The 23777-nt window shown below is 38.2% G+C and overlaps 1 protein-coding gene across 2 annotated transcripts in view; it reads left to right on the top strand.

The window, feature by feature from the left end:
* Window positions 1-23777, top strand: part of MFSD6 (major facilitator superfamily domain containing 6) — a 94478-nt gene that overhangs the window by 36957 nt on the left and 33744 nt on the right. For both annotated transcript variants that reach the window (XM_072612683.1, XM_072612684.1), the window contains one exon: window positions 19295-19392. In XM_072612683.1, the coding sequence (XP_072468784.1) occupies window positions 19295-19392 (98 nt within the window). The remainder of the gene's footprint in view (window positions 1-19294; window positions 19393-23777) is intronic.

Here is a 23777-nt window from a genome sequence, read left to right on the forward strand (position 1 = left end):
AACTATTTTTGTGTCATGAACCCCTTTGGTAGCACATTTAGTAGCCAGCTGTATGACCCTGAGCAAGTCACTTAACCTCTGCCTTCCTCAGTTTCCTCATCTATAAAGTGAAACTTATAGACCTGTTCACAGAATAATGTTTTTACACAATGTACTTCTCAACACCTTTTTAACTACCTCTGTGGCCTTCCTCATCTGGGAGTTCCCAATATCAGTGAAATCACAGGTCCCTTCCCTCACCCTAATCTATATTGTTTATTTTCCCCCCGAGGGAGGCTGGATATGATCCATATTCTTGTTTTGTCAGAACAAAAAAGTCCCCAAAGCATCACTTCTATTTTTACTTGAAGTATTTTAAAATGCATGTTTTCATTCAAAACATGATGGATATATGAAGAGTTAAGCAGTGCTATAAACAATATCATGAATATAGCCCAAGGGAAAAAATATTATCTCCCATAACTAGTTCTAGAACTTCAGATTGATTTGAAACAGCATTTTTTTAAGCCTTTTTATACTAGTGAGGATATTACCTGTCAAGAGTTAGCTGTGACCTCACTTCCAACCTCGCACTAACTGAACAGGCACAGAAATGTCTTCTCTTCTAATACGCAGATCAGGTGAAATTATTTTTTTTTCTGTGCAAAGGGAGCAGCTGTTAACATTGCTATCATCTGCAATCCTGTCTCTTTACCCAGCTATTACAACTCTTGTTTTTAAAAAAAACAAACCAACAAATCTTATAATTTCCTATACAAAAAAAGGAGTAGAGGATAAGAAAGAAAAGTTATTATTTTTAAAAGCTACATTGTGCCCCTTTTCTGCCTCAACAAATCTAATTAGTTAGCAGTCTCCGTACTGCTGATTATCATAATCTCAATTGTTCAAAAACAGACTGTAACTAGTACTTTGCCACCAATAAGTGCCTTTGTTGTCACAACTAGGAAAATGTATGCTTACATTAATACTAAGACGCAAGCAAATACTGAGTTAATCAGGATTCATTTGTATTAAAGCCTTTTATTTTAAAACAAAGCAAAAAAAAAAAAGCCACTGCTTCGAAGGAGCTTTCTCTCTTGTTATTGTATATTGACCATTATTTATACAGATCTGCAGGTGTAGGACAAAGAAATGTCATTGGAGTGTCCCTTTCCTTCAGGTTTCAGTTCAGTTGTTCCAGTAGGGTCTGACTCTTAGTGATCCCATTTGGGGTTTTCTTGACAGAGATACTGGTGTTGCTGGCCATTTCCTTCTCCAAGTCATTTTTACAGATAAAGAACTAAAATAAACAGGTTTCCGGTCACATAGCTAATAAGTGTCTGTGGCTAGATTTGAACTCAGAAAGATGAATCTTCCTGATGCCAAGCCCAGTGCTCTCTCCAGTGTTTTGTAAATTATCTGCTTTTGATGTTATAAAATCATTGACTGTTTGAGCTAGAAGAGATGTCCTTTAGTCTAGTCCCCTCAATTTGCCAGAGAGAAAGTGAAGGCTTTGGTGCATGGTCCGGTTCACTTCACTCAATTCCGTGGCCACAGATAAACCTTAATTTGGACCAGCACATTTGGTCTTTTGTTTGCAAGGATCAGATGAGTGTGTGTGACTGCTTTAAAACAACTAGTTGAGGGCAGTCATTCATGCCACTCTAATCTCATTTCCTTCATTGACAGGGCTACTAGACTGGTAGATCAGGGGAGTGCCATAGACCATTTACAGCAGACCATTTAAAAAATTCTCTCGTGTTATTTTTGTGGGCAAGATAGTAAGATACACCTTAGCAGATTGTCTAGGTAGGTCATATTTAAACTGATTGAACAACCATATTTAAAGAAATTACTAATAGATTGACGTCAGTTTGAAGTAAGATCTTTAATTTGGTATCCCAAGTATCTGTCCTTGACTTTATGCTTTTTAACATTTTTATGAATTTCTTGGTTGAAGTTATAGCATACTTGTCAAATTTACACATGATACAAAACTGATAGGAAGACCATGCCTGACAAAATTAGATCCTGACATGCCAGAATTTTCATGATGAAATTTAATAGGAATAAATAGAAAATTAGTTTCTAAGATGTTATACATACAGCTAGGAAATAGTTCATGTGAAAAAGACCTGTGTTTTTTGGTGGGCTTAAAACTCAGTAGGAATCAACAATGGGACATAGTAAATTCATGTAATCTTGGGGTACACTGAGAGGCATAATGCCCAAAACAAGGAAGGTGATGGACCAACTGGATTCTGCCCTCAACAAGCCATACTTGAATCATTATGTTCAGTTCTGGGCAGCACACTTTGAGAACAGTAAGGTAAATTGGGTAGTGTGCAAAAGAAGGTGATCAGGGTGGTGATGGGACATAGAGGACTGTGACATACAAAGATGATTTGAAGGAACTGAGATGTCTAACTTGGAAAAGAGACATCTTGGGAAGGGGAAAAGAAAGGTGGAAAAAGGGGTACCTAATTGTTTGGGAGAGAATTTAATGTGAACAGGGATTAAACATATTCTGTTTTGCTCCAAAAGGCAGAACTAGGAAGGGTGGAAGCTGAATGGTTGGATCTGGGACATCGTTAAAATTTCAGCGTGAGCGTTTGTACCTTGGAAAGCAGCAAATGCTTTCAGGACTTGATTTATTAGTTTGTGGAGTAATGGAGATTAAATTTAAAAGTGATTCATGTGTACATTTTCCCCCTGGAGAGCTGGTTATTAAACATATATCAGCATACTCCTGGCAGGTGATGAAACTAAGCATGGATTGAGGCTTTGACTGAACACTGAAGAGCAAGCACTTTGTTGTGATTCCAAACCAGTGTTATGCATGTAAGGTGATCCACAGAGTCCCAGTCCAAGTTCTCTCTGAACTTACAATCCAAAACAATTCCTCTCCCATTTTCTTACAGAACGGGCCTGTCTCCATTTTGTGTTTGTGATTCATGGAAAATAAGGCAGTAGAGATGGGAGTGACTCTGGGGATGTAACCCCTGTTACTGTTCTCATAGACCTTCAGCAAATAAATTAGGAAAGACTGGAGGAATCTCATTATCAGCACCACTGAATAATCACTTAGTGACATAAAGTAAGATACCTTAGCTTTAATTGATGAGTGTAACTATTACCTCTGATACATTTTGTATAAAATAAACTCATTGGTGGTTTTGCTTGAATATTGATGGAATTTTATTTTCCTATTCTCTTTCTACTTTGTCGTTATAACAGTAAGCATGCTGACGTACACAGCAGGGCTTATATATAAATAATTATATATTTTTATTATATTATTATACGTAACATATTATATTGTATATTATATATAATATATAAATGTTTATATATAAAATATATATATAAAAAGAAAGGCAACCTTTGAGAGGTCAACAATCACTTTCATCAAGCCCATGTATCATTCACTTAGTTCAGAGGAAAAAGTCAGCACTGTGAACTTCAGAGAAAATACAAAGAAATCAGAATCAACAGACATGCATCCAAATGTCTGACATAAGCAATACGTACATCATAGACCAACAGACAGATCCAACTGTCTGACCATAGCTACCAGAGAAGGAAGCACCAATATCTGGGTTTTCAAAGCTGGGGGACTCCTACTCCTTAGTGGCTTCCAAGAATCACGTCTGGCCAAACAAATACTTCCAGTCAGGAAGCCCCAGAGTTAAACCTCCCCCTCGGAGTATTTGTACCTTTTTTTAGAGTCAGAGGGCATCAGAACCCTTGAGAACCAGTGCCTCATTAGAAACTTAACAAAAGATGAGGGCTTCCTACAGATCTTCCCAGGCCCATTAATGGGTAGGGAAGATCTTCTTTAATCACATTATTTAATCAGAAGCACTTGCTTATACTAAAACAAAAAATGCATTATCAATATAGTCATTTCCTCATTCAGCAACTGAATTATGTACAAGACAGTATGGGGGTTTAAAAAGAAGAATGAGATAGAGATCAATCTTTTATTCATATAGCTTACTGTCCAATACCATCAAGAAGTTAAGATCTGTCTTTTTTTACAATATGGCTAATATGAAAATGTTTTACATAATTTCGGATGTATAATTGATGTAATTGATGTTGCTTACCTTCTCAGTGAGTGGGGAAGGGAGTGGGAGGGAGGGAGAGATTTTGGAATTCAGAATTAAAAAAAAATTATAAATGGAGACTTTAAAAAAAATGAAAGCCAATTTGATAGGAAAAAAAATCTATCCTAGTGCTTTACATTTTCAGTACATTTTACTGTACTGAATGTTACATTTTACTGTACCATGTGAACAAATTTACCATCAAAGGAGGTACAAAGGGCAATCGACTCTTATCCCCTTATAAACACTTTAAAAAGAAAAAAAAATTCCATTCCTGGAATAAGAAATCATTATCTCCTGTGTAGTATTTTTAGTGTTAATGATTAACAGTTGAGCTGTCAGAATAAAAGGCCATTGTGAAAAGAAAGTAATCAACAAATCAATCCCCAAGCAAACGTTAATTGCCTGTTACATTCCAGATACTGTGCTAGGTGCTGCGGATATCAATACATACAGCCGCTGCCCCTCAAGGAACTTGTACGTAGACTAGTAAATACAATATATACTGAGCAGTTGTAAGATTTAATAGCTTTCAGGTTTTAGTAGCTTAAAACTGCGCTAAGACTTTTGTCATTTATTTCTCTCCCAATTACATGTAAAGACAATTTTTAACATTCATTTTTTTAAATTTTGAGTTTCAAATGCTCTTTCTCTCCTCCTCCCCCATTTCCCTTCCTGAAAAGAAGTAAGCAGTTTGATATAGATTATATATGTGCAATTATTGTGCTAACACTTTTAGGACATTGTACGTATGTACATATGTATATATGTCTCTCTCTGCATATACAATAAATACAGAGTAATTTCAAGTGAGGGGCATTGATAACTGGGGTCATCCGGAAAGATCTCTTGAAGGAAATGACACAAGTCAAGCACTGAAGGGAAGTCAGGGTTTCAGCGGAGGTGAGAAGGGAGGGCATCCCAGGGATGCAGAAGGACTTCTGCTAAGAGGTGGGAGGTGACATGTGTATGGAGGACAGCAAGTAGTCCAGTTTGGCAGAAATGTAGTATTTGTGAGGGGGAGCAACACATAATCAGGAAAACAAATCTGGAGCCTGGCTGTGAAGGCCTTTAAAAGAGAGAGGAGTTTGCATTTTATTCTCCAGGCAAGAGCAAAGCACTAAAGTTTCTTGAGGGGGGTGACATGGGCAGACCTCTGCTTTAGGAATATTAATTTGGCAGCTGTTCAGAAGAGCAAAATTAAATTTTAGTGAGTAATGTAGAGTGTTGTTTTTTAATGCTTCCTGATTTAAGAAAATTCTGGACCATTTTCTGTGCCAGTTAGCGTAATTTTTTTTAATGGTGCTCACTCTTGTTTCACAAATGAATATCATTGGTCAAAAGGAGGACTGGTCAATAATTCAGTGTAAATTTATCCCCTTTGCTAGGGAAAAGAAATAAATGAATAAAATACATGTATATATAATGTGTGTGTATCAGAGCCAATGCTTTAGATGGGGTATCCGTAAAATCATTTTTCCATATTAAGAAGTCCTTTAAGTACCACAGTGTAGTTATATTAGTAATTTACATTTGTATAGAACTCGAAGTTGTTGAAAATGTTTTCCTCATAACCCTGCGAGGCAGACCAAACAAATACCATCCTTACTTTCCAGATGAAGAAACAGATTCTCATAGAGTATAAACCCCATCGTCACATAGAATTCATTGAGTGAAAGTCAGGATCTGAAACCCAGACCTCCAGAGCTCAGTCTCAGCGCTCCTTTGGCTACACTTTCTGTCTCTTTCGCCAAGGGTGAGACTCTCTATATAGATCGTCTGATACCCAACTAGTTAAAATTCACCTAGATATTTCACCCATGCGGTATAACAATCTTTGACTCAGTGGTTTTCTCATCAAATAACCTAAAATTTCTTACAATTAGAGCTACACTCCCAGGTTTTCTTTTACTGCCTACGACAAGCTCAGGTGCAAAATCACAGCCCTTGTTAAGCAGTTTGCTAGCTAACACTTAGAATAAGTATATGGTTAAGTTGAGTGCTTTAAGGCTTGCCAAGCTGCACATATGTCATCTCATTCAATCCTCACAACAACCCTGTGGAGTAAACGCTATCGTTATCCTCATTTTGTGGATAAGAAAACAGACATATAGAGGTTAAATAACTTGTGCAGGGTCAGACACCTACTAAGTATTTGAGACAGGATTTGAACGCAGGTTTTCCTGACTTCAACTCCAGTACTCTGTCCACTAGACTACTTAGCTGCCCCACAACCCAATTAAGGATAATCATTTTAGCATGTTTTTGTAAAGAAAGCGTATCTGAGGTGCACAAAAAAGAAGTCCTCTGCAATGCCTTCTTAACAATAACCGTGTGAGGTTTAGATTATGATTATTCCCATTCAGATGAAGAAACTGAGACTTGCAGAGCTTAAGTGTCTTGCCTCAGGTCCTGTAGGTAATTCATTTCATAGCTGGGATCATAGAACAAGTTTACTGTCAGTTGAGGACTGAGTTCTGGTCTTTCCAGTGTTCTGAGCCACCCACATTGTCCCTTCCAGGTTTTTATGTTAAGCACTCTAAAGACAGCCATTTGCCTTAATGTGTACTCATTGGACCAACATGATAAATATGGGTCTGCAGAATGCTTGTGCAGGAGAGACAAGAACAGAAAATCCCCTCCATAATCCCCCTCTCTTAATGCTTTCCTCTGTTGACTAGGCAGCAGTTCAGCCTCCCCTCTGCTGGGCGCTGAGGCATCTTCCTTCCCTTCTCCCTCCTAGACATACTGTTGGAGAGCAGCTCATCCCAAAAGAGGGATGAGAACATTTTTTAAATTGTACTATTTTCACTTTTTTTCTTTCTTATGGTTTTTCCATTTTGTTCCGATTTTTCTTTCACAACATGACTAATGTGGAAATATGTTTAATATGATTGTACATATATATCAGATTGCTTGCCATCCTGGGGAGGGAGAAAAAAATTGGAGCTCAAAATCTTACAAAAGTGAATGTTGAAAACTATCTTTACTTGCAATTGGAAAAAATAAAATACAGTTAAGTAGGGGGGAAATAAAAAAATTGCCATTTGAAAATTAGACACATCAGTGCAGTCAGTAAAATAATCATCACCTAAAATCTTGTATAGAAACAGAGTTTCAGATAGGCAGTGAACAGTATCTTTATGGATTCTGGAATCTCTCAGAATTCCTTAAATTTGCTCACTATGTAATGGTAATCTTAGCAACATAAATAGAAAAGAGAACCAAAGGAGACCTGGAACAAATGAGTCATTACTCATCATTATATTAATTTATTATTATATTATATAAACATTATATTAATGTTTTTATATTTTGTTCTTTTACCAAAATTTAAGTAATTTAGAGTTTCAGTCTTTCTTTGGGAGCTATTTTCTCATTTAAAAAAATTTTTTAAATTTAAATTAAATTGAAAATTAAAATTAAATTAAATTTAAATTAAAAATTAAAAAAAAATTTTTTTTTAAATTTAATTGTCCTTATTTATGACCTAGGAAGTCTGGAGGAGGGGGAGGCGTTCTGGAGTGGGAGGCTGGAAAGATCTGAACCAGGACTACACAACTTGTGGTCCTCCAAAGGATGTTGGAAATCCTTATGGCATGCCAAAGGATTTCAGGTGACCTGCAAAAAATGTAAAGGATTTCCCAGAATCTTTGGGTTCAGATCATTTCTTCATCTGAAAAAGATGAGAGTCATAGTCTCGCATTCCTATCTGACAGAGTTGTTGTAAGGAAAGTGCTTTGTAAGTCTTCCTAGTAGTTTCCCCTCCTTTTATGGACCATTCCTGTGAGTTCTTTGTACAGAGTGTAGAGAATTCCCTTTGAGGAAATCTGTTCTACTAATGCAGTTTCAGCATTTGCTTTCCAATTTATAGCCTAAAAAAGTTGCCTGGAGTCACCGAAAGGTTGAATAATGACTCAGGATTTTCACCCAGGACTTCCTGACTCCAGGGTTTGCTCTCTATCCACTATGGAAAATTACTACTTTGAAAAACTGAATCCAGTATATATAAATGTGAGCTCTTGTTCGTATAATTACCTCTACACTTTGAGATAATGTGATTATCTATGATAGACACTAGAACAATGGTAGCTTATGAATATTGCAGTCATAATCCTTATTTGATCCTTCCATACCATCTTTACTATATATATCTTTTCTGCCCTTTGTAGCTAAACTCCTGGAAAAGGTGTCTACAATAGGTACCTTCACTTTCCTCTCACTCTTTTCTTAACCCTTTACAGTCTAGCTTCCAACCTCATCATTCCACCAAAACTGCTCTCTCCAAAGTTACCAATGACTTCTTAGTTGCCAAATCCAATGGCCTTTTCTCAACCTCATTCTCTTTAACCTGTCTGCAGCCTTTTGACACTTGATCACCTTCTCCAGCTTGATACTCTCTTTTCTCTAGATTTTTGGGACACCTCTCTCTCCTGATTTTCCTCCTAACCCTCCTTCTCAGTTTCCTTTGCTGAATCCTCATCCAGATTATGCCCTTTAACCTCAGGTGCCCATAAGGATGCTGTCCTGGGCGGTCGACTTTTCTTGCTCTGTATTCCTTCACTTGGTGATCTCATCAGCTTCCATGGATTCAATTACCATCTCTACGCTGATTATTCTGTAGTCTATTCCACCCCAACCTCCCTGCTGACCTCCAATCTTGCATCTCTACAAAATTGATGTCCAGTAGACATGGCTTACTTAAATGGAACTTATTATCTTTCCTCTTGAATTTTTTTTTCCCTTGTCTCCATCTCCTTTCCTCTTACTATAAAGGACAGTACCATCCTCCTAGTCCCTTGGGCTTAAAACCTTGCAGTAATCCTTGACTACTCTCTATTTCCCTCCTTCTTATATCCAATATGTTGTCAAAGATTTCACTTTGCAATATCTCTTGAGTATTCCCCTTTCTCTCCCCTGACACTTCTACCACCCTGGTGTAGGCTATTTTACTGCTGCATTAGCCTGCTGGTGGGTCTGTCTTTATCAAGGTTCTCCCTACTCCAATTCATCCTCTATTCAGCCACCAAAGGGATTTCAAGATCTGACTATGTCACAACCCTGCCTCCCCCCAGTAAACTTCAGTGACTCCTTATTACTGCCAGAATCACACAGAAAATTCTTTGTCATTCAAAGCCCTTCATAATCTAGCCTTCGTTTTTATTCTTTTTATGCCTTATTCCCCATCACATACTCTTCCATCCACTGTCAGTGGCCTCCTGGCTGTTCCATAAACAAGACATTCTATCTCTTGGCTCCAAGCATTTTCTCCATTTCCCTTTCCATGCCTGGAACATTCTCCCTCCTCAGCTGTGCCTATTGACTTCTCTGATGTCCTTCCTGTAAGCCCCAAATAAAATCATATCTTCTATCAGGAAGCCTTCCTCAGCCCCTCTTAATTCTTGTGCCTTTCCTCTGTTACTTATTTCCTATTCATCCCATATATAGTTTGTCTATATTTGTTTGCATATTGTCTCCCCATTAGCTTCTTGAGGACAGGGACTGTCTTTTGCCTCTTTTTATACACCCAGTGCTTAGCATAGTGCCTGGCATATAGGCACTACTAAATGTTTACTGATTGACTATAACTGATTTCTGTATTTTACAATCTTAGAAAGTTGCTTAGTGAGTACTAAGAGTTTAAATGTCTTTCCCAGAGTCACAGCCAGAAAGTATCAGAGGTAAGATTTAAACTTAGATCTTACAGGCTTCAAGTGAGCTCTCTCCACCATACCACATTATGCTTAAGATCTCCATAGAATATGTCATGAATGCAGGAGCATAGTGCATTGTGGAAAGATTCCTTCAACAAATGGCTTCAATTAAAAGTTTCTGCACTTACATAGTTAAGATGCAATTATCTTTTAAAATTAATTTTTTTGTTTCCAGTTTTCCGCAATCACTTCCATAAGTCTTAGATTTTCTCCTCCTCCCTCCCCGAGACGGCATACGGTGTTATATGGATTCTACACATACATTCTTATTAAACACATTTTCACATTAGTCATGTTGCATAGAAGAATTAAAACAAATGGGAGAAACCATAAGAAAAATCCAAACAAAACAAAACATAACACAAGAGAAAATATTCTGCTTCATTCTGCGATCCAGTTCCATAGCTCTTGCTCTAGATGTGGATGGCATTTTGCCTCAAGAGTCCTTTGGGAATGTTTTAGGTCGTTGCATGGCTGTGACGTACTAAGTCTAAAAAAAAAATCCTTACACACTGTAGCTGTTGCTGTGTACAAAATTCTGGTTCTGATCCTTTCACTCAGCATCAGTTCATCTAAGTCCTTCTAGGCCTCTCTGAAGTCTTCCTGTTCATCATTTCTTAAAGCACAATAGTATTCCATTTTAATCATATACTACAACTTGTTCAGCTATTCCCCAATTGATGGGCATCCCCTCCATTTCCAGTTCTTGGCCACCACAAAGAGAGATTCTATAAATATTTTTATACGCATGGGTCCCTTTCCCATTTTTATGATTTCTTTGGGGTACAGTCCTAGTAGCGATATTGCTGGGTCAAAGGTATGCACATCTTTGTAGCCCTTTGGGCATAGTTCCAAATTGCTCTCCAGAATGGTTGGATGAGCTCACAGCTCCACCAACAATGAATTAGTGTTCCAACTCTCCCACATCTTCTCCATCATTTATCATCTTCCTGTGTTGTCATGCTAGCCAATCTGATAGGTGTGATATAGTACCTCAGAGTTGTTTTGATTTGCATCTCTCTAATCAGTAGTGATTTAGAGCATTTTTATGACTATATCCTCAGAAAACTCTCTGTTCTTATCCTTAGACCATTTATCAGTTGGAGAATGACTTGTATTCTTGTTCATTTGACGCAGTTCTCTGTATATTTTAGAAATGAGACCTTTATCACAGACACTAGTCACAAAAATTCTTTCCCAGTTTTCTGCTTCCCTCTTTGGTTGCATTGGGTTTGTGTGTGCAAAAATTTTTCAATTTAATGTAATCAAAATTATCCATTTTGCACTTCATGATGTTCTGTACTCTTGTTGGATCATAAATTTCTCCATTTTCCATTAATCTGACAAAAACTAAGATGCAATTATCTAAAAAATTAAATTATGAGGAATAACTTAACCCCCCAAATTACTTTAGATATCATCACTTCCCAAAGTGATCCTGAGGTTGTGAGAGGACAGATGTGGACAGAATATATATATATGATAATTATAATAATAACTAGCATTTATGTGGCTCCTTCAATTTAGTTCTTGAAATACTTTACCAATATTATTTCATTTGATTCTTACAACAACTCTGAGGTAGGTGCTATTATTATCATAATTTTACAGATAAGGAAATTGAGGCAGAGTGAGGTTAGGGCTATATAGCTACTAATAATCTGAGGCAGAATTTGAACTCAGGTCTTCCTAACTCCAAGTCCAGAGCTCTTTCTATTACATCACTTATATTTTGTTTATATTTGCATATTTATATATTATGTTTGCATAATTATGTTGGGGTTGATAAGGATATTGTGAAAGATAAGAATGACATCTTTGATATTCTTTTTTGATTTTTTATTCATCTCTTGCGTTGAGTGAATAGACTGACTTTATTGGGGATTGAGAAAGGGGGGTAGATGGCCGAAGGTATCTGTGTGAATCTGGAGAAAGGTGTGTTGTTGAAGAGTGGGATGTTGGAGACAACCAAAGGAAGTTGCTATATTGGATGGCTAAAGACGTACCTAATAAGAGCTACTGTGTATAGACTGAGGAAGGAAACAAACAGACCACGATACAGTTGAAACCAGATGAGTTATTTTTAACAAACAATTGGCTGAGCTGTGTATTCCTTTTTTTGAAAGAATTGCCTCATTAACACCCAAATGAACATTATCCTGCCAAGGGAACTCTTTAGAAAAATCCTTCCTGGTGACCTGCCAGTGTTAAATTAAACCCTCGCTAGGGGAAATTTTAGTATTTAGTTCCCCAAATTTGTCTCCTGGATAAGACGTATACATGTTTGAAACACCGCAGTATTGTAGAAAACACTGGGTTTAGAATCAGAAGTTCTGTATTCAAGCCCAATTATTACTACCTGCATGACTCAGGTCAAGTCAGTTAAACCCTCTGAGCCGCAATTTTCTGATCAGTATTATTGTCTTATACTAGATAGTATCTCAGATTCCTTCCAGGTTTGATCCTGTGAAAATGACACTCCCAGAAAATTAATTCTTTTCATATCAACATAATATAATATTACTGTTATCAAAGTGAATTTGATCTAACATTCATTTTACTTCAAAGACATGATTTTCTTTGTGTGGGTCCTACTGAACTAGGATGAGCCTCCTTGAAATTAAGAATCAGAGATCCTGGCTGCAAATCCTGCCTCTCCTCCTTGCAGCCTCTGAGACCTTGGTCAAGTCATTTCCCCTATTACTGCCTCAGCTTCCCCAAGGGTAAAACAAGGGAATTGGAGCAGATGACCTCCAAGCTCCCATTCAGTTCAGAATTTTTTAGCTTCTTCCTGGCAGAAAGACTCAGCTATTATTTGCCTTAGTCAGCATTCTTGGTGGGCTACTGTGGCTATAAAACTCATCAATCTGTGATCAACCTAGCCATGAAATCAGTGTTCTCTGGACTTAAGTGGGACTGCTAAGAGCCCACTTATTTCATGCCTTGGGCCCCTGACTTTTTAAAGCTAAAAGAGATATTCTTTTTTTTAAAGCACCTCAAAGCCTTGAGATTCCAGAAGGCAGAGGTGAGAGAATGCTGACACTCAATGCAGTCATACTGTGGGGAAAAAAAGCACTGAAGAGGACAGTCTGCAGGAGAGGTAGTGTACTAGAATGCAGTATCCTGTGCTAGAGGCTAGTGAGGCCATCTGTGTGTGAATCATGGAGAACCACACTTGCTGAAGAAAAAAAATTGGTGATGCAATATTGATGGTTCTAAATAAGCTGCAACAAGTTACCAATAAAGAATTGTGACCAAGAGGTGGGAGGAAGAAAGGAAGGAAGGGAGGGAGAGAGAGAGAGAGCGAGCATGTAGTAAGACCTGTGTCCTCGTAGACCTGTGTCCTCCTCTGATATCTACTATTTGTTGATCCAGGGCAAATAACTTCTCAGTGCCTCTCAGTGCCCTAGTGTGTCTGTGATTTAACCATTGTGTTATAGATAGCTTGTGTTGTGTAGCTACAAGGAATTCCCACTTCAACAAAATCCTAGAATATGTGTGTGGGGAATATTCCTTTATCAGAGGAAACTATAAAAATTCTACTCATTAAAACGTTTTAACTTCTAGAAATATCAAATTTATAACATTTATTATAGTATAATAAACACTATCCCATTTTATGAGAATCAGAAAACCGGAGTTCTAGTCCTGGCTTCATGTCTTACTAGATTGGTTATTTGGGGCCTGTCTGTCAACCTCTTTGAATGTCTGTGTCCTCCATTAAAATATGTGTGCGTGTGTGTGTGTGTGTGTGTGTGTGTGTGTGTGTGTATGAAATGTTGCCTTTCCCACCTATTTTACAGAGTTGTTAGAGAGGACAAAACAAGTCTGTGTGTGAAAGCCTTTTGCAAAACTGTAGAGTGCTTTGCTAGGGCAGCCAAGCAGCACAGTGGGTCCTGAGTTCAAATATGACCTCAGACACTTACTAGCTGTGTCACCTTGGGCAAGTCACTTAACCCTATTTGCCTTAGTTTCTTCATCTGTCAGATGAACTGGAGAAGGAAATGGCAAACTGCTCCAGTATCTTTGCTGAGAAAACCCCAAATGGCATCCTGAAGAGTTGAATATAACTAAACAATGACAAAAAGAGTGCTATGCAAATACAATGCATTTTATCTTATCATAAAAAATCCAGATATTTTAGCAGAGTAGTTTGGCCATTTAAAAAAGCTGGCACACCTTGATTATAGCACAGAAATAATGAGGCTTTGCAAATGCTTGCTGCTGGCTTGGAAGACGATATGGACAGCCCCATGCCTACTCATAACCACCACTAGAAAAACAATTTTAAAAAACAGGTCTTACTGCTGGGGAGCCCACAGCATCATTTTCCCATGGAAAGCACATTTTTCTAAAGTAGAATTTTAGAATATTAGCTAATTAGGACTATAATTCAAATAGATAACAGTTGGACTAGCAGCCTAAGAAAGGTGTATTTTGCTTTAACTGAGTGCTAATCCTTAGATTATAAATGAATCATTAATGAATATTCTATTGTATATATTACAAGAAGGATAAGAGGGAGTTAGAAAAGGAAGGATCAAACAATATGTCTTGGGTGTTCAGTGCTGAGTTGCAGACAGCTTGTTGAGAAGCAAGGCTAATCGGGTAATGGAGAGGAAAGGGCCATTTGTCTTGGGCTACACTTTTAAAGATGGCCTCAGATTAGGCACAGACCCACCTCCTGTGGAACAAGAGGGTTTATTTACATAATCTCATTTACTGGGCTTAATTAATATTAGCTGTGATCTTCATTTGATTATTTTGGGTGTCACAGTTTTCTACTTCATACCTCCTCTAACCCCTTACAGATGACTGCTGTCATTACCTGCCATGCCCACCTCCACCTTCACTGACCAAAGTCAACGGTCTGTTTATTCTAAACTATAGACACTGTCATAAGGAATGAGTAAAAGTCATGCAGGGTTTTTTACCAAGGAAGATTGTTTTTCCTCTTTAATAATAACCTCATCATCCCAACACAGAAATAAATATGTATACTGTATGTGTGTGTGTATATGTATATATATATATATATACATATGTGTGTGTATATATATGTGTATATATATATTATATATATACACATATATATGTATAGCTTCCATCTCCACATTTGTATTACTTTGGAAAGTGATGGTACCTGTAATAATTTGCTTGTGAAATATTGCTGAAAATTTAAATTTAGACCAAGTTTCTTAGCTAAATAATCAGCTGATCCTAGAATCAAATAATAGGGAGAGAACAGACTGGGCTGTCTAGTCATTTTTTAGGCTTGTCCAACTCTTCATGACCCCATTTGAGATTTTCTTGGCAAAGAAACTGTAGTGATTTGCCATTTCCTGCTCTAGCTCATTTGACAGATGAAAACAAGGTTAAGTGACTTGCCTAGTGTCATGTAACTAGTAAGCCTCTGAGGATAGATTTGAACTCAGTAAGTTGAGTCTTCCTGACTCCAAGCCTGGCATTCTATCCACTGCAACACCTAGCTACTGTTGCAAACTGGATTGCAAGTCATGTGATACTTCAGTAATCCCAAACTGCCTCTTGAACCAAAGACCCTTTTTTTTTCTGAGGCAGTCAGAGTTAAGTGACTTGCCCAGAGTCAAACAGGTTCTCCTGACTCCAGGTTCAGTGTTCTATCCACGTGCAACCTAATTGCCATCTTTTTTTATGTGTGTTTTTCTGATGATTCTATATGTTTATGAATCATAACTACTGTCTCTGAAGAAGAAAATTGTGGGTACCCCAACAGGGATGGACATAAATAGACTGTTGAAAATGACCAAAAAAGAATTGTGATCAAGATACCCCTGATGCTAAAATATCATATTTTAAAATATTATATTTTATCATATTTAAATGATATTAGAATATCAGTCAGGCTACGGGTGTGGTGGTATGGGATGACAGAAAGACCTGCAGACTTGAATTTGGACGGCATGAACTAAAATCTTGATTATGACACTTACTAGCTGTGTGACCATAGATGAGCAAGTAATTGAACCTTCCTAAGCCTGTTATCTCTGGGCATGCTGGGTTGAGAAATCATGAAAATGCCACCTTGATTAGAACTCCATGACTTTTATGTGGTCTCTCACATTTCTGGCAAGGAAAGGTACCAAAGAGTAGTAACATCTGGTTAAATTAAATTATATTTCCTTCTCCTGCCCCTCCCATTCAACATGGTGTTAAGGCATTGTTTCACACAATTGTTATACTCTGTCTCCCGTTGTCTAGAATTCTCCCAGAGAAGCAAAAATGCACCTGGTAATTCCTTCAAGTGTTGACCTCTCTATGCCACAACCTCTTTATCTCTAACCTCACAGTAAGGATCAATCACCAGTTGCTGAAGATATGCATTCATTCTTTTTTTTTTTTTTACCATCCTGTGATATTTCTGGGTCTTTTTCTGTTTGTTCATACATATATACATATGCATACATAGCATACATACATGTAATTCATGTATAACTATTTCTTATTTCCATAACAGTTGTGTTTTACCTAGTCAAACTCTATGATTTTCAACATATTCAAATTTTCTGCTAAGCCAAAATCCTGAAGTTCTCTTGGTTGTAGTTAGAAAGGCACTAAAGAGCAAAAAATAAATCTTTAAAGACTCTTGGCATAGTTCTTAAAGCTACATTTTTAAACTACTGTTTTTCCCCCTTTGGGAATATGTGATAATCTCTTTGGTGTTAATGGCAAAAAAAGCATTCTTTCATGTAACTCCCTTAGCAGCTTGAACCTTTAAATGGTTCATTGCATTGAAATATCTAAGCATTCTCTCCTAATATATAGTTAACATTAATTCCTAATTCCAAAAATGTGGACAATACCAAACATAAACTAGACTAGATTTGTTTAAAAAATTGGTAACAGAAAAAGGAAGTAATTGTGATATAATGGGATGAACACTAACTTCAGAGGTTGGAAGACTTGGGTTTGAGCCTTCTGTCCTGCTTACTGGCCATGTGATCATGGGCCTGTCAATTAATCACTCTGCACTTTAGTTTTTTCATCTAGTTCATCAAAAAGTTGGCAACTAAGGGATTGGTATGTATTTTGGCCACAACAACTCATAAAACCTATGTTTTTTTAAAAGATGGCCCCATGGTTGTTGAACTGTTTCTCAGTCATTGCCCAGCAGATCTCTGTGTGCCTTGCCATGCGTCAGTGCAGTTGCTTTGCTCCTCTGATGCCTGGAACAAGCCACTATCTACCTCAGAGGCAAAATTCTTGGCATGGAGCAGGGGCCATATTCCACCCACCCACCTGCCATCAATTATATAATTCTGTTTTCTCTCAGGATCCTTCTGGTTAGAAAATAAAAGAGTACCTGGATACTTCTTCCTTCTCTAGAACAATAGGTTTGTGCTTGAAGGTCACCTCTACAATACTGTCAATCAGAAGAGAAGGAATGGAGAAAGAGGACAAAGAAGAGAAGAACATGCTGGGTGCTGAGTCATCTGGTATATTGATCATAAATGCCCAGAGATAAGATAGTCCTAGATGTCAGTGCCTATGGATTGTGGACTGAAGGCATAGATTGAGCAACATCATGACCTGAAGCAGGTTACCTTAGGTCAGGAGCTTTGGACTGTAGCCTGGGTTGAAAGACCATAGTCATGGCAACGATGAGTCTGAGGAGGGCTCATAAAAAAGATTTAGGATGGACATTGTGAAAAAGGGGGAGGTGGGGGTGGGGGAAGGAATAGGTTGCAAAACCAGTTTTGCTAATAGCCTAAGAGAAAACTATTGCCAGGGAGCAGCTAGTTTTGAACTGGACTAATTAGGGGTCAGAGCCAGTGAAATGTGCGTGCACATTTTCAATGTGTTCTACGTGTGTTGTAATATCTTTTAGGTTTTTGTTCTCTTGGAAAAGGAAAGTTTACAAGTCAGGTGTTCTGGTGTGCCACATTGAACATTTTGTTAAGCAGGGCTGTGGTATCTTCTGCCCAGACCACAGAAGTATAAAGAACCGGATACAATATTTGTTTTGGGATATCCACATTGTACAGGTCTTGCTTCTTCTCACGAAGGATGCCTGAATCTCTGAAACAGCTGTTTCCTGACCGGTAGCCCTTCTTCTGTACCTCATTCTCTCTTCTTCTCTCTCTTCTTGCATTTACTTAAAATTTGCTAGCCAAGAGCCTCATTTTGATTCCTTGCCTTGGCCCTGTGCTGAGGACAGAGCCAAGGCAAGACTTAACATAACATAACTTAACATAAGGGAAGACATGTTTAGAGGTACAATTTTCCCATACGATTCCCAGTTGAACAAGAAACAATAAATCGCCTATATAAGCCACAACTTTCCCTGTAGGCCTACTAGCTTTTCTTTCCCAAGGCTCAGAAACAGGAAAATAATAGGTGTTAGAAAAATCAGCAGAAATTAGAGAGGAGCTAAGAGGAGAATCTTGCTCACTAAGACTGAGTTTTAACCCTAGAGTTTTTCTCCTGAAATTAAATCTCACCTTCCAGCTATTACCTGTTTCCAAACCAGTTTGGTCTGGTTGAAAACCAGATAGTAACTCTATGCTTTTGGATAACTCTTTAGGGGGAGTGAAGGATTGGAAATTCAAGTACATTTTCTTAAGCAATTTTATAAGCCTTTTGTAATCAAGATAAGGCTTTTTTTTGTGTGTGTGAGACTTCTCTAATATTTATAGATTATAGAAACAAGAGCAAATTTGTCATTTTCAGATACCGTTTTTGCTCACTAGACAATAAAAATTCACTAAGTTATTTTTTTAATTAAATTAAATTTTTTTTGGTGAGTGGTTTTATTAGGTTCATAGATTTAGGATTAGAAGGAAGACCTTAGAGGTCATCTGCTTTAACCTCCTGATTTTACTGGCAAGGAAACTGAGGTCTAGACCAGCTAAGTGACTGACTGCTCACCTCGTCAGAGCTGGGATTTGAACTCAAATCCTTTCGCTCCAAATCGAACATTCTTTCTGTACTGTGGTATGACTGTTTTAGGTATTGTATGCAAGTGCATAGTGTGTATGTGTGTGTGTGTATGTGTGTGTGTGCTTGCACACACACATTATATATTATATATATTCATTTTAATAATGCCCTTCCCACTATCTAGTGAATTGGCTACAGTTCTATGCATATTTACCCTACAACCAACTGGATGAAAGCCAATAATGTCATTACTGATGGCAGAATGCCCAGACTGCCTTAAAAAAGCATCGTCCTAGCTGCTAATTAAGTTTCAGGAAAGAAGATGTTCCCCTTTATATTAACAAGCATGTTGAAAAGGCTGAGGGCAGATATGTTAGAGGCAGTGTTCTTCCTCTTGGGATATCATGATTAAATCCAGGAGTTTCCAGCTCCTTAGCTTAGGATGGGTCTAAGTTTGTCAGTGGTGAGTTTTTGGAGTAAAGAAAACCAATGATTCTTGCACATGGTTGGCCTCATACCCTGATCTTAGTTTATATTGCCTCTTCTTATTCGTTATTTATTTTATTCTTTTAGGGTTCTGTATATTGGCCTGGCCTGCAATACAGCTCGTTATATTTATATCTCCTATTTGGAAAATGCTTGGACTGTTCTCCCAATGGAAGTCCTTCAAGGTAAGAGACATTTAGAATGAGGAATATTCTGCAAAAAACCAACCCCCTAAATTATTTATCTGCTTCCTTGAGTCTTGATCATTAAAAAGTTCAGTAGCTCTGTGTGTCTGACTAGACAAAGGCAGGAAGAACCCACTGTTTTATATGATTTTACAGTGGTTGCCATGGAAAAGGATGACGTCAGGGAGCTGGTTCAGCAGTTGCTCTGAATACTGTTCTGTTTGTTGATCTAAACAAAGCTAAATGTGATCCACACCCTTGTGATTAAACAAAGACTGGGGAGCTCTGGCCAGTAGACCAAGTCTATAGGTGTAGCAGTTGTATATGCCCTCATCTGAAGCAGCTGACCAAGTAGTTGTACTGTTCAAATAGAGTGGATTAAACTTGCATTAATTTAAAGGGTTAAATGTACTTAGAGGAAAAAGTTTCCCCTTCCCCCCAATAATTATCCACCTTATGCACACAAGTATTATTCAGTTCCACCTGGTGATTTATAACTAAAATTTTAAACAGAAAATTAATCATGTTTCAATTTCAGCATTTATTTCCCGTACCTTAAAAGAAGTTCTAGCCTGAATTCCCTTCTTTGATTTGGTACACTGTTTTGTCTCAAGAGATTTGACATGCATAGCGTCCAACTGGAATCTAGGAGAAACTGGCATATAACTTCTGAAAACAGAAAGGAGGAGAGGATGGACAGACGGCAGGAAGGAAGGAAGGAAGGAAGGAAGGAAGGAAGGAAGGAAGGAAGGAAGGAAGGAAGGAAGGAAGGAAGGAAGGAAGGAAGGAAAGTTGGTTCACATGTTATTTAAGACTGAACAAAGCACTCAGTAATGTACTATTGAAAAGATTCATTCAAAAGGGTCGTATGGCAGGATTCCGCAGGACTCTTCTTTCTTTCTCCTTCATAATGCTCTACAACAAATTTCAGGGAGCTTTTCACATGTTTAAGCATCATAGTATCATAGATCTTGAGATGGAAAGGATCTCAGAGGCCATCAGATACAACCATCTTATTTTGAAAATGAGAAAACTGATGCCCATGGAGCTTAAGTGACTTGCCCAGTGTTACAAAGGTACTAAATGTCTCTTATAAGCCTTTTCCCTTAAGACTCTGCTTCCACTCTAGTGCAGACCTCATCATCTCACTCAGGTTATTGAAATAGCCTCCTCATTGTTCTACCTGTCACAAGTCTCTCCCTACTCCAGAGTCCATCAGCTATCACAATGATTTTCCTAAAGCTCAGATCTGACCATATTTATACCACCACCCCTTCAACAGACTGCGATGGCTTTCTGTCACCTCCAGGATCAAATATGAAATCCTTTCTTTGGCATTCAGTGCCCTTCATAACCTACCCCTTCTACCTGTCCCGTTTTCTTGCACCTTATACCCTCTCTTGTACTCTGTGACCCATTGATTCTGGGGTTCTTGTTGTTGCTGGAACAAGATATTCCATTTCCTAACTCCTGGAATTTTCACTGACTGCCCTCAGTGTGAGCAATTCTCTTCCCCCTCATCTCTGCCTTTTAGCTTCCCTGTCTTCCTTTAAGTACTATCTAAGATGTATGGGTGTTCAGGGAGGACTACCCCTGCTGGTCTGAAGGCTTGCTGACCCCTTTTCGGGGCTGTTCATCCACTTTTGGTGTCTACCCATTACCCAGCTCACCTGTGGCTCCAAGAAGCTGTAGCATGTGTAGTGTAAAAGGCCTCAGCAGATGAGTTAAGCCATGTTGAGGTTAACCCAACCAAATTGGGCTAAACCAAGCAAGAGACATCAAATTTCTCAGTGAGTTAGGGTGATGTCAATTCCAAGCATGTGAAGACTCCAACCCAGTGGAATAGACAGATGACAACAGTTTGTTCCAGTGGCCATGAAGGTGGCTGAAACAGGCACTCTGGGTTTCTTAGAGCATGGTCAGACATCAAAGATGCTAAGATCATCCACTGCATCCTGAACCATCACCAGTCATCTTGACTTTCGTTTTACTAATGGATTTTGATGACTCTGGAAGAGAGAGAGTAAGACTGATAACTTTACACAACCCTGCCTCATGTGAATCTGCTTCACAGATGAGTCAAGTCATAACTCCACGATGTCATTGGACTTCTTCAAAAACAAAGGATGAACAACCACAAGATCCTTCCTCCTGCAGGAAGCTTTCCCCCATGCCCCTGAATTCTAGTGCCTTCCCTGTGTTGACTATTTCCAGTTTTTCTTGAACATAGCTTTTTTTACATGTTTTTTTTACATGTTTTTACATAGTTTTTACATAGTTATTTTTACATGTTTTCTTCCTTATTAGACTGTGAGCCATTGGAGATCAGGGACTCCCTTTTGCGTCTCTTTATAACTCCGATGCTTAGCACAATGCCTGGAACATAGTAGATGCTTAATCAATGTTGATCAACTCAGATCAACTCACTATTGACTAACTGATTTATTTCTCAGTCTTCTGACTCCAAAGCAGGCCTACATTCTTTCCACTGTATTACAGGGGAGCAGGCCCAATACTGTTAGCTGTCTTGCCATTTGTGCATTCATTGATTGATTTGCCATAGTATGTTAGAACCTATACAGTGCTGGCAAAGACTCCTGGAGAGCAGAGACCATACTTTTTTCCCTCATTAGGACTTTCTACCCTTAAAACAATTAACATGAACTGTGTAAGAAGGGATAACTGATTATGTTAGTCATGAAAGGTGAATAGCCTCTTCCAATTTTGCTTAACTGATGTAGACAAGGAATAAGAAGGGGAAAAGAAATATGCTATGGTCTCTTGGTTAATTTCTCACTTGGATTTTTTTTTACTGGGGATCTCAAACGGCTTGCAGGTAATGTTTTATAAAAGTAATATTTCCAGTGGGATACCCAGGGCCCAAAGATAAGTTTTTATTCAGTGATGAATTAGGGGAAAAGACAAAAAAACTTTAGAAAAGAAATTCTTTTTCCTACACTTACATTTTCTTCCCTGGATTTCAGTTTATAAATAATGTGGGTTTTATTTGGTGGGGTCATTGCCTCGTTCATCTAGTGCCAGTAGAACCCCGTTTAATGACACAGAGCAATTAAAAGGAGGTTCCGTGAATATGTGGAGTCAGGCCTTAGTGCCTGCTGATTCAAACAGAAAGCTCCATGTGACAGCTTTCAACAAAGCCACTTGTGTCTCAGACTGGACAAAATGGTTCCATTCCCTGAAGGACTGAGGGTGGACCCACTTGGCTGAACCAAACCCAAACCCTCAGACTTCCTTTGATCTGCTGATGACATCATGGAAAGTTATAGGTCATCTGTCCACAGCATGAGTTGTGGGACTATAGAAGACCTTTTATAAAGAGGTTAGCTGAGTTGGTCTGAATTGTCCCTTCATGACAAACATTAGATAGCTTTCAAATCCCTTCCAGACCTATTGTTATTTTTTAATTGTTTATCAATAATAAATTTTTGCATTATAGAGAGGCAGATGCCACAATAGTAGATCAAGAACTTGCCCCAGAGCCAAGAAGGTATGTGTTTCAGCCCTCCGTCTGGTATATAAAGGTCTGTGTAACTGTGGCCAAAACACTTAACCCCTCAATGCCCCAGCTAATTTTTCTAAGACTGAAAGTTGCTGAGCTGGTTTAGCTTTGAATTGGTAGAGGAACTTTCCTTTTCCATGAGTTTTCTAGACCAATGAAATCACGAGTCATATTTTAAAAAATAGTTTTAATTAAGATTCAGAAAAGAAAATAGAATATGAACAAATCCTAGAGGTTTTTCGCTTCAAGGAGCTCTCTGTCCCATTCATGGGGATGGGGGTGCCCCTTGTATCTTGGCTTACAGTATGGCAAAGGTTATGTAACCAAGAAGTCTTGAAGCATCAGGAAGGAAGGACCAGATCATGAGAATTCCCCTATGATCTCTGGTGGAAGATATAAACATTATTTTCCCCTGGACTTCATTTCCATACATCCATGCATATTGGAAGCTCTCAAAAATGATTAGCTCGTGGTACTTATATTCCTTGTTTCATCATCACGCTTCCCCCCATATAAACCCTATAATAATTTAAGTGAGAGCATGCTGATTTTGGAGTTATAGAACCCGAGGGTGGATCTCAGCATTTCCACTTACCGTCTGTGAGTAGTAAGGACCTCAGTTTATTAACCTCTAAAAGGAAGGAATTTGACTAAATCACTTCTAGGGCTCTTCCACCTCCAGATCTGATGATCTATTGTCCCAGGAGTTGGCACCTGGAAATGGTGAAAACTGAAGATCTATTATAGCTATCAGTCAATAAGCAATTTTTAAGCATCTACCATGTGCCAGACTAACAAAAAGAGACAAAAGACAGTCCCTGCCCTCAAAGAGACCACAGTCTAATGGGTGAGACAACAAATACGT

The sequence above is a fragment of the Notamacropus eugenii genome, chromosome 5, assembly GCF_028372415.1.
Source record: "Notamacropus eugenii isolate mMacEug1 chromosome 5, mMacEug1.pri_v2, whole genome shotgun sequence".
Taxonomy (NCBI): domain Eukaryota; kingdom Metazoa; phylum Chordata; class Mammalia; order Diprotodontia; family Macropodidae; genus Notamacropus; species Notamacropus eugenii.